Below are 13,285 nucleotides of genomic sequence, written 5' to 3'. Positions count from 1 at the left end.
GCCCCTTTGAGCCCATGTTTCTGGCCTTTTTATGTTTCATCATTCATTCACAAATACTTTTCACAATTACTTGATATAGATACACCATATTCTGTGAAATGTTTATTCATGACATATTAAGGAATGTATACAGAGCTGAAGCACTTAAATATAAACAAAATTCACACTAGACCTATAGTATAAGTACTCTCAGGGAATCATGACACTTTCTAAATGCAATTTTGCAGTTTTACCATGCAAAATTATTTGTGAAGCGTTTCTTTCAAACCATTCCAAACCTCAGATGATGCAGTCTTGAGCTACCTTTCAGAAGCATCCTCACATTAATGACTTTAATTACAAACTCACATTTGCTTCAATAAGGCTTGTTTAGCTGTTTACTGTAACTGCCTGTTGCTGAAGCTATCAGCTAGTGCCCAGACTAGTTCATAAGAAGCTCTTTGTCTATCTCAAAGAATGCATTGTGTGGCGTGGGGACAGAGTGTCTGTTGTCCCTGGTCTACTTGAGAGGCCCAGCAGCATCTGCGGTCACCTCAGGCAGAGATTTGTTGGATATGGAGTAATAAAAGACTCGCATGCGCTCCTCCACCTTCACAAAGCCTGGCCGGTCCTCGTGTCTGAGAAGAGAAAGGTCAGACACTTTAGACGTGATGGCTCTACTTTTAAATGGGCAGCGGTGTGGCCTAGTAGCCTACTTCCAATGCCATGTGGTGTGAAAATGTATAGAAGGTCTCTAGTTTCTCACTTACTTGTATGTCCAGCAGTCCTTCATCAGTGCATACATTCTATCTGGACATCCAGATGGACATTCCATCCGGCTCCCACTGGCAATGAAACTGATCACCTCCGGACCTTTCATTTTCTGATCACATTTGGTAAAGACGCAGTTTAAGTTAATCTAGACAGCACTATTACAGTATAAATATTTAACTATAATGTGGTGTATATATACAGCTGAAGTCGGAAGTTTACATACACTTAGGTTGGAGTCATTAAAGCTCATTTTTCAACCACTCCACAAATTTATTGTTAAGAAACTATAGTTTTGGCAAGTCAGTTAGGACATCTACTTTGTGCATGACACAAGTAATTTTTCCAACAATTGTTTACAAATTATTTCACTTATAATTCACTGTATCACAATTCCAGTGGGTCAGTGGGCACTAAGTTGACTGTGCCTTTAAACAGCTTGGAAAATTCCAGAAAATAATGTCATGGCTTTAGAAGCTTCTGATAGGCTAATTGACATAATTTGAGTCAATTGGAGGTGTACCTGTGGATGTATTTCAAGGCCTACCTTCAAACTCAGTGCCTCTTTGTATGACATCATGGGAAAATCAAAAGAAATCAGCCAAGACCTCAGAAAAAAAATTGTAGACCTCCACAAGTCTGGTTCATCCTTGGTATCAATTTCCAAACGCCTGAAGGTACCACGTTCATCTGTACAAACAATAGTACGCAAGTATAAACACCATGGGACCACGCAGCCTTCATACCGCTCAGGAAGGAGACGCGTTCTGTCTCCGAGAGATTAACGTACTTTGGTGCGAAAAGTGCAAATCAATCCCAGAACAACAGCAAAGGACCTTGTGAAGATGCTGGAGGAAACAGGTACAAAATTATCTATATCCACAGTAAAACGAGTATCTATATTGACATAACCTGAAAGGCTGCTCAGCAAAGAATAAGCCACTGCTCCAAAACCACCATTAAAAAGCCAGAATATGGTGTGCAACTGCACATGAGGACAAAGATCGTACTTTTTGGAGAAATGTCCTCTGGTCTGATGAAACACAAACAGAACTGTTTGGCCATAATGACCATCGTTATGTTTGGAGGGAAAAGGGGAAGGCTTACAAGCCGAAGAACACCATCCCAACCGTGAAGCACGGGGGTGGCAGCATCATGCTGTGGGGGTGCTTTGCTACAGGAGGGACTGGTGCACTTCACAAAATAGATGGCATCATGAGGGAGGAAACTTATGTGGATATATTGAAGCAACATCTCAAGACATCAGTCAGGAAGTTAAAGCTTGGTCGCAAATGGGTCTTCCAAATGGACAATGATCCCCAAGCATACTTCCAAAGTTGTGGCAAAAATGGCTTAAGGACAACAAAGTCAAGGTATTAGAGTGGCCATCACAAAGCCCTGACCTCAATCCTATAGAAAATGTGTGGGCAAAACTGAAAAAGCGTGTGTGAGCAAGGAGGCCTACAAACCTGACTCAGTTACACCAGCTCTGTCAGGAGGAATGGGCCAAAATTCACCCAACTTATTGTGGGAAGCTTGTGGAAGGCTACCTGAAACGTTTGACCCAAGTTAAACAATTTAAAGGCAATGCTACCAAATACTAATTGAGTGTATTTAAACTTCTGACCCACTGGGAATGTGATGAAAGAAATAAAAGCTGAAATAAATCTCTACTATTATTCTGACATTTCACATTCTTAAAATAAAGTAGTGATCCTAACTGACCTAAGACAGGGAAATTTTACTAGGATTAAATGTCAGGAATTGTGAAAAACTGAGTTTAAATGTATTTGGCTAAGGTGTATGTAAACATCCGACTTCAACTGTATCTTGCTGGTGCTGTACATATAGTACCTTGTATGGTTTTCCTCCGTAAGAAAAGGCTTCCCACATGGTGACACCAAAGCTCCAGACATCACTCTTGCTGGAGAACTTGTGGAAGTTCATGCATTCTGGAGCATACCACTTCAGCGGCCATTTACCTGCTGTGCGTGCCTATGTACCCACGCACGTACACACATGCACACCATACCACATTAATAATGTATAAAGAACTGCAGAATTTGATTATATAAAACAGACCAACATTATAGCAGGCCTCCTGTAGCTCAGTTGGTAGAGCATGGCGCTTGCAACGCCAGGGTTGTGGGTTCGATTCCCACGGGGGGCCAGTATGAAAAATGTATGCACTCACTAACTGTAAGTCGCTCTGGATAAGAGCGTCTGCTAAATGACTAAAATGTAATAGCACATGATACGTGAAAAAGACTCCTACCTTGTAATAGTTGTCATCAGCACCCAAAGCCTTGGACAGACCAAAGTCACTGATCTTGGCAAACTGTTGGTTGACTAGCAGGACGTTGCGAGCTGCCAGGTCTCTGTGCACAAAGTTTTTCTCCTCCAGGTACTTCATTCCCATAGACACCTGGTGCATCAGCCCCACAATGTTCTCCACTGTGACCTTCTCCCTGAGAGGTAGAGGGACAGAAAGGGAACTCAAATAAACCTTTAGGGAAATTACAGTATGTCATGGTATTTAGCTTCACTTTGCTGAGCTCATGATCACTGTTTGAGCAATAGTAGTGCTATTATTAATTTCATTTCCATAACTCTATGATCAATGTCACTACTAAGAGAATAACATGCCTTATGATACTGTATATACTGTACTACACTATACGTGTGATATAATTGGCCTTACTTATTGGTGGAGAGGAACTTGTTGAGTGGCCCAGCAGAAGCCATCTCCATCACCAGCATCAGGCACTCAGCCTGGCAGAGCCCCAGCATGCGGACGATGTAAGGGTTACTCAGCTGGTGCATGATCTCCGCCTCCCTCATCATCTCATCTTTCACCAGCTTCTCATTCTCATTCTTCAGCACCTTGATGGCCACATCAGTGTGGCCGCTGGAACCACACAGGAATTAGTGATGTGTTATGAATAGGGCCCCATATTTTTCATAATTATAGCCTATAACTGGGGTCCAGAGTTTGTCCTGATCAGCTCATTTTGTCAGCAAAAATTATTATAAACCTCTCTGACCTAAAACGTAGTTATTGTTATAAATGGCTCTAGGCTGACGTTATAGGTTCTAAATCAGGATCTGATGTTCTGTTTGATTCATCCAAAAAGAAGCACCCCACCCCCCCTCACTTCTTTGTCTTGAAGACTCCTTTCTTGACACAGCCAAAGTTTCCCGAGCCGAGCTCCACCTCGTCCATCATCAGCTGATCCCTATTGATGAAGAACTTCTTCAGGTCATTGGGGTCATGGTAAGGGTTGACAAATTCACTGCAGTCCATGGGCAGCATCTGACGGTCTGTGGGGGGCAAAGTATTGACTTCCGTGGAGCCCCCCAGAGGTACTGTAAGAAAGGGACAAACCACAGGGAAATGTCTTCAAAACAAATTCTGTGATTTGTGTGTGTGTGGGTTTTGGTAGAAAGGCCATGTGTGTCTGTTGTAATGTTATTGACCTACCTCCAGGTGGCGGTGTGTATCCATTTGCTCTGGGCCGCCTCTGAAAGAAATGTACTGTATTCAATAGTAATATAATAATATATAATGTAATAATAATATATGCCATTTAGCAGATGCTTTTACACAATAGATCTGTGTGAAAGAAAATTAGAAAATGCTCTTGATACTTACCCCTGAGGGCACAACAGGAGTCTCTGAAAATGGATTTGAGAAATAAGAAAATTAATTCAATTGCATAAGGGACTAAGTTTAGTGAAACAATAAGAATTTGATGATTGTGATTCATTTGTGAACAAAATGTTGATTAAGTACGTTTGGTGTTGTTGCGGTTCACACACGGTTCCCTCAGAACTGTCACTAGCCCATCAGGTTTCATTTTCAGATACTCAACCAGCTGCAGAAGGGAGGGAGAGTGGCAGGGAAAGATAACTATCTTTGTCTTAAACATGAGGTAGCAGACATAATAAACTTGGACTCATTTGTTGGAGAAGAGAGAACAGCCTACCTGCCACACAGTGTCAAATTTGGTTCCCTCTGGCATGGAGTACTTCCCTGATTTGTCATGTAGGATCTGGTAATGGTAGGCCGTTTTTCCGTACATCAAAGAAAGGGCAAAGGTGCCGGACTCTTCCCTGTCTCTGACTCTGATGAATAAAAACCCAAATCAAACTATGTTGCAGGTGTTTTTGGAACCTTTGTGTAGCGTTGGACTAAAATGCCTTTCATGACTCACAGGAACTTTCCATCTGGCTGTGCCCCAGAGTAGAGTCGCCTCTCTCCCTCCTGGCGAGGGATCTTGCCGTGGTACCAGGGCATCCTCTCATGGGCGGTGGTGGCGATCAGCTTCTCCAGCTGTGGGGCCTGGCTGATGATGGCCTGCTCCATGGCCTCCCCCTGAACACAGACACAAAGTCAGAAAGGCAACTACATCAGAGACAGTGTTTATGTGACTTCAGGCCCTGCTGCCTCTCATCCTGTGATATGTGGTTGTCTCTCCTAGCTATCTTAAGATGAATGCACTAATTGTAAGTCACTCTGGATAACAGTGTCTGCTAAATTACTCAAACGTAAAATGTAATTCAGCCAACCCTCACCTCCAGGTTCCAGGTCTGTCGTACGTACTCCCTCAGCATGTTGTCCCTCAGGTTATCAAAGACGCCTGCTCTGATGGGGTTGTCTGGGGAGCGCAGACAGGGCTTCCTCAGGGTGCACACCAGGCCATCTGAATCCTTACTGTAAAACTCACAGAGCTCCGCTGGCCCACAGTGGGGCTTGCCACCTGCAATACAGTAGGTGCTGTTGAGCTGCTTCTCCACAGAGTAGTGGTGGAACTCCAAGTTCCAAACCAGGGAGACCACGTAGCCACCCAGGCTCCGCAAACACTGGCGCAGCAGGAACAGCCCGTCGGCCATGCCTGCCAACTTCAGGTGCTCCTCAGCCTCCGAACGACTGATGCTGCCGTAGAAGAAAGGCAGCTCTGCCGCAGGGTCTATCGCCATGTCTGAGTCTCCTCAGGTAGTATGAGGGAAGACTCCTCAGTTGGAAGGGTTGGAGATGGCTGGAGGCTCCTGGTTAAAGATCTATACAGTGGGGGAAAAAGTATTTAGTCAGCCACCAATTGTGCAAGTTCTCCCACTTAAAAAGATGAGAGAGGCCTGTAATTTTCATCATAGGTACACGTCAACTATGACAGACAAATTGAGAGAAAAAAATCCAGAAAATCACATTGTAGGATTTTTTCTGAATTTATTTGCAAATTATGGTGGAAAATAACTATTTGGTCACCTACAAATAAGCAAGATTTCTGGCTCTCACAGACATGTAACTTCTTCTTTAAGAGGCTCCTCTGTCCTCCACTCGTTACCTGTATTAATGGCACCTGTTTGAACTTGTTATCAGTATAAAAGACACCTGTCCACAAGCTCAAACAGTCACACTCCAAACTCCACTATGGCCAAGACCAAAGAGCTGTCAAAGGACACCAGAAACAAAATGGTAGACCTGCACCAGGCTGGGAAGACTGAATCTGCAATAGGTAAGCAGCTTGGTTTGAAGAAATCAACTGTGGGAACAATTATTAGGAAATGGAAGACATACAAGACCACTGATAATCTCCCTCGATCTGGGGCTCCACGCAAGATCTCACCCCGTGGGGTCAAAATGATCACAAGAACGGTGAGCAAAAATCCCAGAACCACACGGGGGGACCTAGTGAATGACCTGCAGAGAGCTGGGACCAAAGTAACAAAGCCTACCATCAGTAACACACTACGCCGCCAGGGACTCAAATCCTGCAGTGCCAGACGTGTCCCCCTGCTTAAGCCAGTACATGTCCAGGCCCGTCGGAAGTTTGCTAGAGTGTATTTGGATGATCCAGAAGAGGATTGGGAGAATGTCATATGGTCAGATGAAACCAAAATATAACTTTTTGGTAAAAACTCAACTCGTCATGTTTGGAGGACAAAGAATGCTGAGTTGCATCCAAAGAACACCATACCTACTGTGAAGCATGGGGGTGGAAACATCATGCTTTGGGGCTGTTTTTCTGCAAAAGGACCAGGACGACTGATCCGTGTAAAGGAAAGAATGAATGGGGCCATGTATCGTGAGATTTTGAGTGAAAACCTCCTTCCATCAGCAAGGGCATTGAAGATGAAACGTGGCTGGGTCTTTCAGCATGACAATGATCCCAAACACACCGCCCGGGCAATGAAGGAGTGGCTTCGTAATAAGCATTTCAAGGTCCTGGAGTGGCCTAGCCAGTCTCCAGATCTCAACCCCATAGAAAATCTTTGGAGGGAGTTGAAAGTCTGTGTTGCCCAGCGACAGCCCCAAAACATCACTGCTCTAGAGGAGATCTGCATGGAGGAATGGGCCAAAATACCAGCAACAGTGTGTGAAAACCTTGTGAAGACTTACAGAAAACGTTTGACCTGTGTCATTGCCAACAAAGGGTATATAACAAAGTATTGAGAAACTTTTGTTATTGACCAAATACTTATTTTCCACCATAATTTGCAAATAAATTCATTAAAAATCCTACAATGTGATTTTCTGGAATTTTTTTCTCATTTTGTCTGTCATAGTTGACGTGTACCTATGATGAAAATTACAGGCCTCTCTCATCTTTTTAAGTGGGAGAACTTGCACAATTGGTGGCTGACTAAATACTTTTTTTCCCCACTGTATATAGAGAGAGAATGGAAAATAAATAATAATACTCAAATTACCAAAAATAATACTAACTACAGTATACATGTGTTTTTCTAATTGAGGTTGTTGATGAGGTACAGTCTTCAGCCTTTATCATAACTCACATTGAGCCTCCATCTCATGGACCCAGATGAGTGACTGAGGTATTTGTGTGGTTGGGATGTTCAATGTGCAGTAATTGAGAGAGAGAGTATGTGTGTTTCTCTGCACCGGCACAGGCTGGTGTTAAGCACAGCCACAACAGGAAGTTGACAACCGCCCCCATCCTCCTTCTCCAATCTCTCTTTAGTTTCTCACTCTTCCGTTGAGCAGGTGCTGCTGTTTCTCGAATGTTCCCTAAGCTTTTCAACACACTAGTGACTAATTTCCATGAAGATTAAGGGAACAGATATAATTTTTTGATAAATGAAAATACAGAAACAAACAGATGTAAAGCCCCCAACTTGTGCTTTTAACTGACTATCGGGAGAATGTAAAAGAAACCCCAAGTGTAGACTACAGTCTGTGTGATTAGCATCACAGCATTTTGTTTCTGTTCTACTGCGAGGTAGCTTTATTCGATAACAAGCGGGAAAAGCCTGTTGGTGGGCAATACACAGATGAGTATCATGATAACTTTCAAAACACGCCAGACATCTATCAGGATACCATGATATTCACACACACAATCAGAAATAAAAGGAGCTTGGTAGACTAAATAAACATAGGCATTGAATCAGTTAACATAGTGATTCTTTCATTTAGTGAGTTTTCTATTTGAAGTCTTCATATAACTTCCCCTTTTCTTTTCGTTTGACACCCCCATTTTGGAAAAAGAAAGCTTTAGCTAAACATGTTTTCCAATCTGTTGGTGTGAGTCATAGGTTAGGGTGGTTTTCCTTGGATTGGTTTGTAGTTTTAATGACCTGCCAAAATTAAACTTCAGTTTAGTACATGATACACAATACTACTAGCTTCTTATGGGAAAACTTCATGGCCAATATTAGATTTTTGTTTCAGAGATCTGAAGTCGTGTGCTTGGTGAAAGGATTCTCTGAGGTGGGGTATGTCAAAAGGGGAGAATGTAAGGACTGTATCACCTGAAGCTTGTGTCTATGCTTAAAAGCATAGTGTGATTTAACCACAGTTTCCTGGGCGTACCTGTGACAGGCTGCCCACATCCACGGTGGACACACAGACACAGAGCCACAGAGAGCCGCAATGTGCCACAACACACACAGACTCCACCATGGTCTGAGAACTTCAAACCCCCCCTCACCACACGGTAAAATGACAGTGGTCTTTACATGTTGTGAATGGCTCAAACTGAGCTGGCTAGTGTTTAGTTTTATTTCCTGTCTTTTTATCCTGGTATTATATGAGCTGAATTTAACAGCTAAAACCCTGAATGACAGAATAAAGTACTTGAGAATAACCATAAAAGTCAGTTCCCATGAAAATTGAAAGATGTTAAGCATAAAGACCAATCTGTCAGAGAAGACAAATTGTCAACGAGAGAGTTGTTGTCTAGGAAATGTCCACATTTTATTTTCTAGTTCCCTGAATTTATGAGTGAACACATAGACAAAACCATAAATGTCTCACCACTAGCTCAATAATTGGAGCATAAATATGCTGTTTGCTTTTGACCACCCCAATTCTTTTCCCTCATCTTGCTTTCCTTCCAGCTCAGAACAGACCATCTAAATGGAGATCAACTTCTGATAAGGGAATCCACCATATCTTATCTTTTAAACTATTTCTGAATGTTATACTGCTTCCAAGAGGGAAACAAACCAAGCAATACATTTTTTCGTAACAACATATAGAGCCCCCCCCCCCCCCATGTTACTTTACAAGAGACTGACAGTGTGATGGATATTTAACTACATCAGCACTTTTCAAAATACACTACAAACATTACCATGCCGTTAATATTCAAACATGAGTTACTTTCCAGCTAAATGACTGTTTTCCTACAAGACATTAGGACCACATCGAAAACAGCTGTAGGCCTATACTCTCCCCTGGAAGGCCATGCACTCTCAGTACTGTGCTTTGCCTGGAGGTTGTTTGGGGTTAACAGCTGAGCCAGTACAGGGCACACAGTACCAGCCTCAGCAGGCTGAAGGCTGTAGCTTTAAAGAGCGGGGAGATAGCAGAGCAGCAACCCTCCTGTGTTCGGACGCACAGGCAGGCTGAAGGCTGTAGCTTTAAAGAGCGGGGAGATAGCAGAGCAGCAACCCTCCTGTGTTCTGACGCACAGGCAGGCTGAAGGCTGTAGCTTTAAAGAGCGGGGAGATAGCAGAGCAGCAACCCTCCTGTGTTCTGACGCACAGCTTTTTCCATGCAGGTACAAGTGGCTGTGAGCTCTACAGAAGGAATGCCCTATCCACTGCAGCACATGATGGAGGGCCCTTGGTTTGCCTATAAGACATGACATTCATCAACTATTAGCAGTTTATTCAGGGTTGCTAAATTAGTTCATTGGCTCATGGCCATGAACTGTAACGATAATAATGCATATTTGCCTTGTATTTCATATAATCATAGTAAGATAAATAATAACCCACACTTTGTTTTGTCTTTGAATTGGATTCAAATGATCATTCAAAATAAACTTTATATATCAGGAGTGGTATCAGTTTTGTAAGTTATGCTAACAAAAACCTTCCTAAATCATTAGATATACAATACCCAGCTATTTTTAGGGATTGCTTTGGCAACTATGCACTTAACAAAACATTTAAAATCAGGCGAACATCTAATAAATTAGGCTTATCAAAACATGTCTAAATATATACATGTGTTCAATGCAGCATGTTTTCTATTTTTTTATATAATTCTAGGCCTCTAGAACAGATAAACCACACCATGTTGCTTAATAATACCTGCAGTGTTTTGTAGAAACAACCACACAAATATGCCTACAAACATCAAGCGTTGGCCTACATTCAAATGGTGGGAGGTCTCTAGTAAGTGGTTAATTTAAAAATGAAGTCAGTGGGCCAGACTTCTACCTTATAAATTGCTTACATCAATGGAAAATCGAAGAGACTCCAATGCGCATATTTTTCCTATAGGTCTACGTAGAAGATTATTGTCAATTTCAAATCAAGCTTTTTGAATTTCGTTTCCTGCTTTTGTTTTATGAACATGCAACCCGCAAAGTGCTAACTGTTGACTTGCTGGGTTTCTGAGAGTGGCCCCTCATCCAACTATATTTAACCAGTCGAGCTTAAGACCAAACCTAAGAGGATAATTAAGTATTTGTGAGACCTAACTCTTTCCCTGGAATGACAACACATCATTCTCAGTGATCTGGGTGGTGGCATCTCTGTAAAGAGTTGAGCTACACATGGGCCCAAAAGTCAGCCGCACATCCTCAGGACACTAGTTAAGCCAGGGCCCTATCGCAACAGGCAAATCATGTTGTATTTTAAAGACATTCCATTGCATTGGTTGAACTGGATTACATTAGGTCCGTAAATGTCACAGAAGGTTGGTCTGTCATCTAGACGAGAATGAGTCTCTGTTAAAAATAATATAAAAAGACAGCACCTTATTTTCATACAAAGCACAGTATTGGTAATCTATTTTATAATAATTATCTGATTACATGTGCCAACAAGTCTCAAAATATAATCTATAATTCAAAAGAAAGTTACAAGCAATAAACGACACACATAGAACACTTGTGTATGCCCACTTGAAAATCGTACCCCCTTTAGGCTTTCTCTTCATATACACAATGAAAACAACTATTTATAAATATAATCTCTACTTTTGAAGCCACAGCTAGAATGTCTTTGCCGCACTGTGGTGAACACATTTTGCCATTGTTACAGCATAAACTCTGCTAAATGAAACGTATTAACAGTTTTAAATGTGTTCAAGGCACTGGTTATAAGGGAACAGACATTTCCAGAACAATCTTTTATATATATTATTGATATAAATTCTCTCTAAAATATTGTATTGATACACTTCAAAGTCGATTAAAGTAATAGAATTTCAACTTGATTCTCCATCTCCAAAAGACAGCATCAACAAAAGCCTTGTTATATATATAATCCTATTTACTCCATTGCAAATAAGTAAATAAAAACACAGGACTGACTTAAGACGCACTCACCATAAACTATTTCACTGGAACCAAGGGAAGAGAAGTCAGGCAGGTTGGCCTCAGAGAGAGAGTAGTTGAGTCTGGTGACAGAGCAGAGGCATCAGTGCTACTATGAGGGTGCAGGAAAACTATGTAGGTTGATTGATACAGTCCTGGAATCTTCACAGAGACACTAACCGACTTCCTTACATCAGCTACATGAAGTGACAGCAGTTCTCTATACAGCCATCTGAAGCAGCAGCCCCAGTCTTCTGTTTCCACCTGTAGCCTGCCACAACAACCCTCCAGCAGTGAGGCTATGATGGAGATTTTAATGGTTAGATGGAACATGGAATACACTGCATTTGGAAAGTATTCAGACCGCTTGACTTTTTCCACATTCTGTTACGTTACAGCCTTATTCTAAAATTGATTAAATTGTTTTTTCCCCTCATCAATCTACACACAAAACCCCATAATGATAAAGCAAAAACAGGTTTTTAGAAATTTTAGCAAATTTATTAAAAATATAAAACTGAAATATCACATTTACTTAAGTAAGTATTCAGACCCTTTACTCAGTACTTTGTTGAAGCACCTTTGGCAGCGATTACAGCCTCGAGTCTTCTTAAGTATGACGCTACAAGCTTGGCACGTCTGTATTTGGGGAGTTTCTCCCATTCTTCTTTGCAGATCCTCTCAAGCTCTGTCAGGTTTGATAGGGAGCGTCACTGCACAGCTATTTTCAGGTTTCTCCAGAGATTTTCGATCGGGTTCACGTCCGGGCTCTGGCTGGGCCACTCAAGGACATTCAGAGACTTGCCCCGAAGCCACTCCTGCATTGTCTTGGCTGTGTGCTTAGGGTCGTTGTCCTGTTGGAAGGTGAACCTTCACCCCAGTCTAAGGTCCTGAGCAGGTTTTCATCAAGGATCTCTCTGTACTTTGCTCCGTTCATCTTTCCCTCGATCCTGACTAGTCTCCCAGTCCCTGCTGCTGAAAAACATCCCCACAACATGATGCTGCCACCACCATGCTTCACTGTAGGGATGGTGCCAGGTTTCCTCCAGATGTGACGCTTGGCATTCAGGCCAAAGAGTTCAATCTTGGTTTCATCAGACTGAGAGTCCTTTAGGTGCCTTTTGGCAAAATCCAAACGGGTTGTCATGTGCCTTTTACTGAAGAGTGGCTTCCGTCTGGCCACTCTACCATAAAGGCCTGATTGGTGGAGTGCTGCAGAGATGGTTGTCCTTCTGGAAGGTTCTCCCATCTCCACAGAGGAACTCTGGAGCTCTGTCAGTGTGACCATCGGGTTCTTGGTCACCTCCCTGACCAAGGCCCTTCTCCCCCGATTGCTCAGTCTTGGTGGTTCCAAACTTCTTCCATTTAAGAATGATGGAGGCCACTGTGTTCTTGGGGACCTTCAATACTGTAGAAATGTTTTGCTACCCTTTCCCAGATCTGTGCCTCGACACAATCCTGTCTTGGAGCTCTACGGACAATTCCTTCGACCTCATGGCTTGGTTTTTGCTCTGACATGCACTGTCAACTGTGGGACCTTATATAGACAGGTGTGTGCCTTTTCAAGTCATGTCCAATCAATTGAATTTACCACAGGTGGACTCCAATCAAGTTGTAGAAACGTCTCAAGGATGATAAATGGAAACAGGATGCACCTGAGCTCAATTTTCGACTCATAGAAAAAGGTCTGAATACTTATGTAAATAAGGTATTTCTGTTTTTTAATTTTTAATACATTT

General features: G+C 42.3%; 1 protein-coding gene across 1 annotated transcript; it reads right to left on the bottom strand.

Moving 5' to 3' along the window:
• Window positions 1-89: 89 nt before the first annotated feature.
• LOC121539899 (tyrosine-protein kinase ZAP-70-like) lies at window positions 90-11,718 on the bottom strand. Its single transcript, XM_041848548.2, has 13 exons — window positions 11,559-11,718; window positions 5,326-5,811; window positions 4,965-5,125; window positions 4,737-4,875; window positions 4,544-4,625; window positions 4,403-4,425; window positions 4,232-4,271; window positions 3,906-4,116; window positions 3,452-3,658; window positions 3,026-3,218; window positions 2,605-2,745; window positions 750-862; window positions 90-617 (listed from the first exon to the last, which is right to left on the bottom strand). The coding sequence occupies exons 2-13, from the start codon at window positions 5,728-5,730 to the stop codon at window positions 500-502; spliced, it is 1,833 nt and encodes a 610-aa protein (XP_041704482.1). The 5' UTR covers window positions 5,731-5,811; window positions 11,559-11,718; the 3' UTR covers window positions 90-499.
• Between the last annotated feature and the right edge of the window lie 1,567 nt (window positions 11,719-13,285).

The sequence above is a fragment of the Coregonus clupeaformis genome, chromosome 26 (assembly GCF_020615455.1).
Source record: "Coregonus clupeaformis isolate EN_2021a chromosome 26, ASM2061545v1, whole genome shotgun sequence".
Lineage (NCBI taxonomy): Eukaryota > Metazoa > Chordata > Actinopteri > Salmoniformes > Salmonidae > Coregonus > Coregonus clupeaformis.
This window is presented reverse-complemented; position numbering and strand designations above follow the sequence as displayed.

Excerpts from the sequence above, each read along its gene's own strand:
- LOC121539899 (XM_041848548.2), bottom strand. The coding sequence starts at position 5,730 with ATGGCGATAGACCCTGCGGCAGAGCTGCCTTTCTTCTACGGCAGCATC. Across the intron at positions 4,426-4,543 it reads GAACCGCAACAACACCAAAC|AGACTCCTGTTGTGCCCTCA; the intron begins GTACTTAATCAA and ends ATCCATTTTCAG. Across the intron at positions 618-749 it reads AAGGACTGCTGGACATACAA|ACACGAGGACCGGCCAGGCT; the intron begins GTAAGTGAGAAA and ends TTCTCTTCTCAG.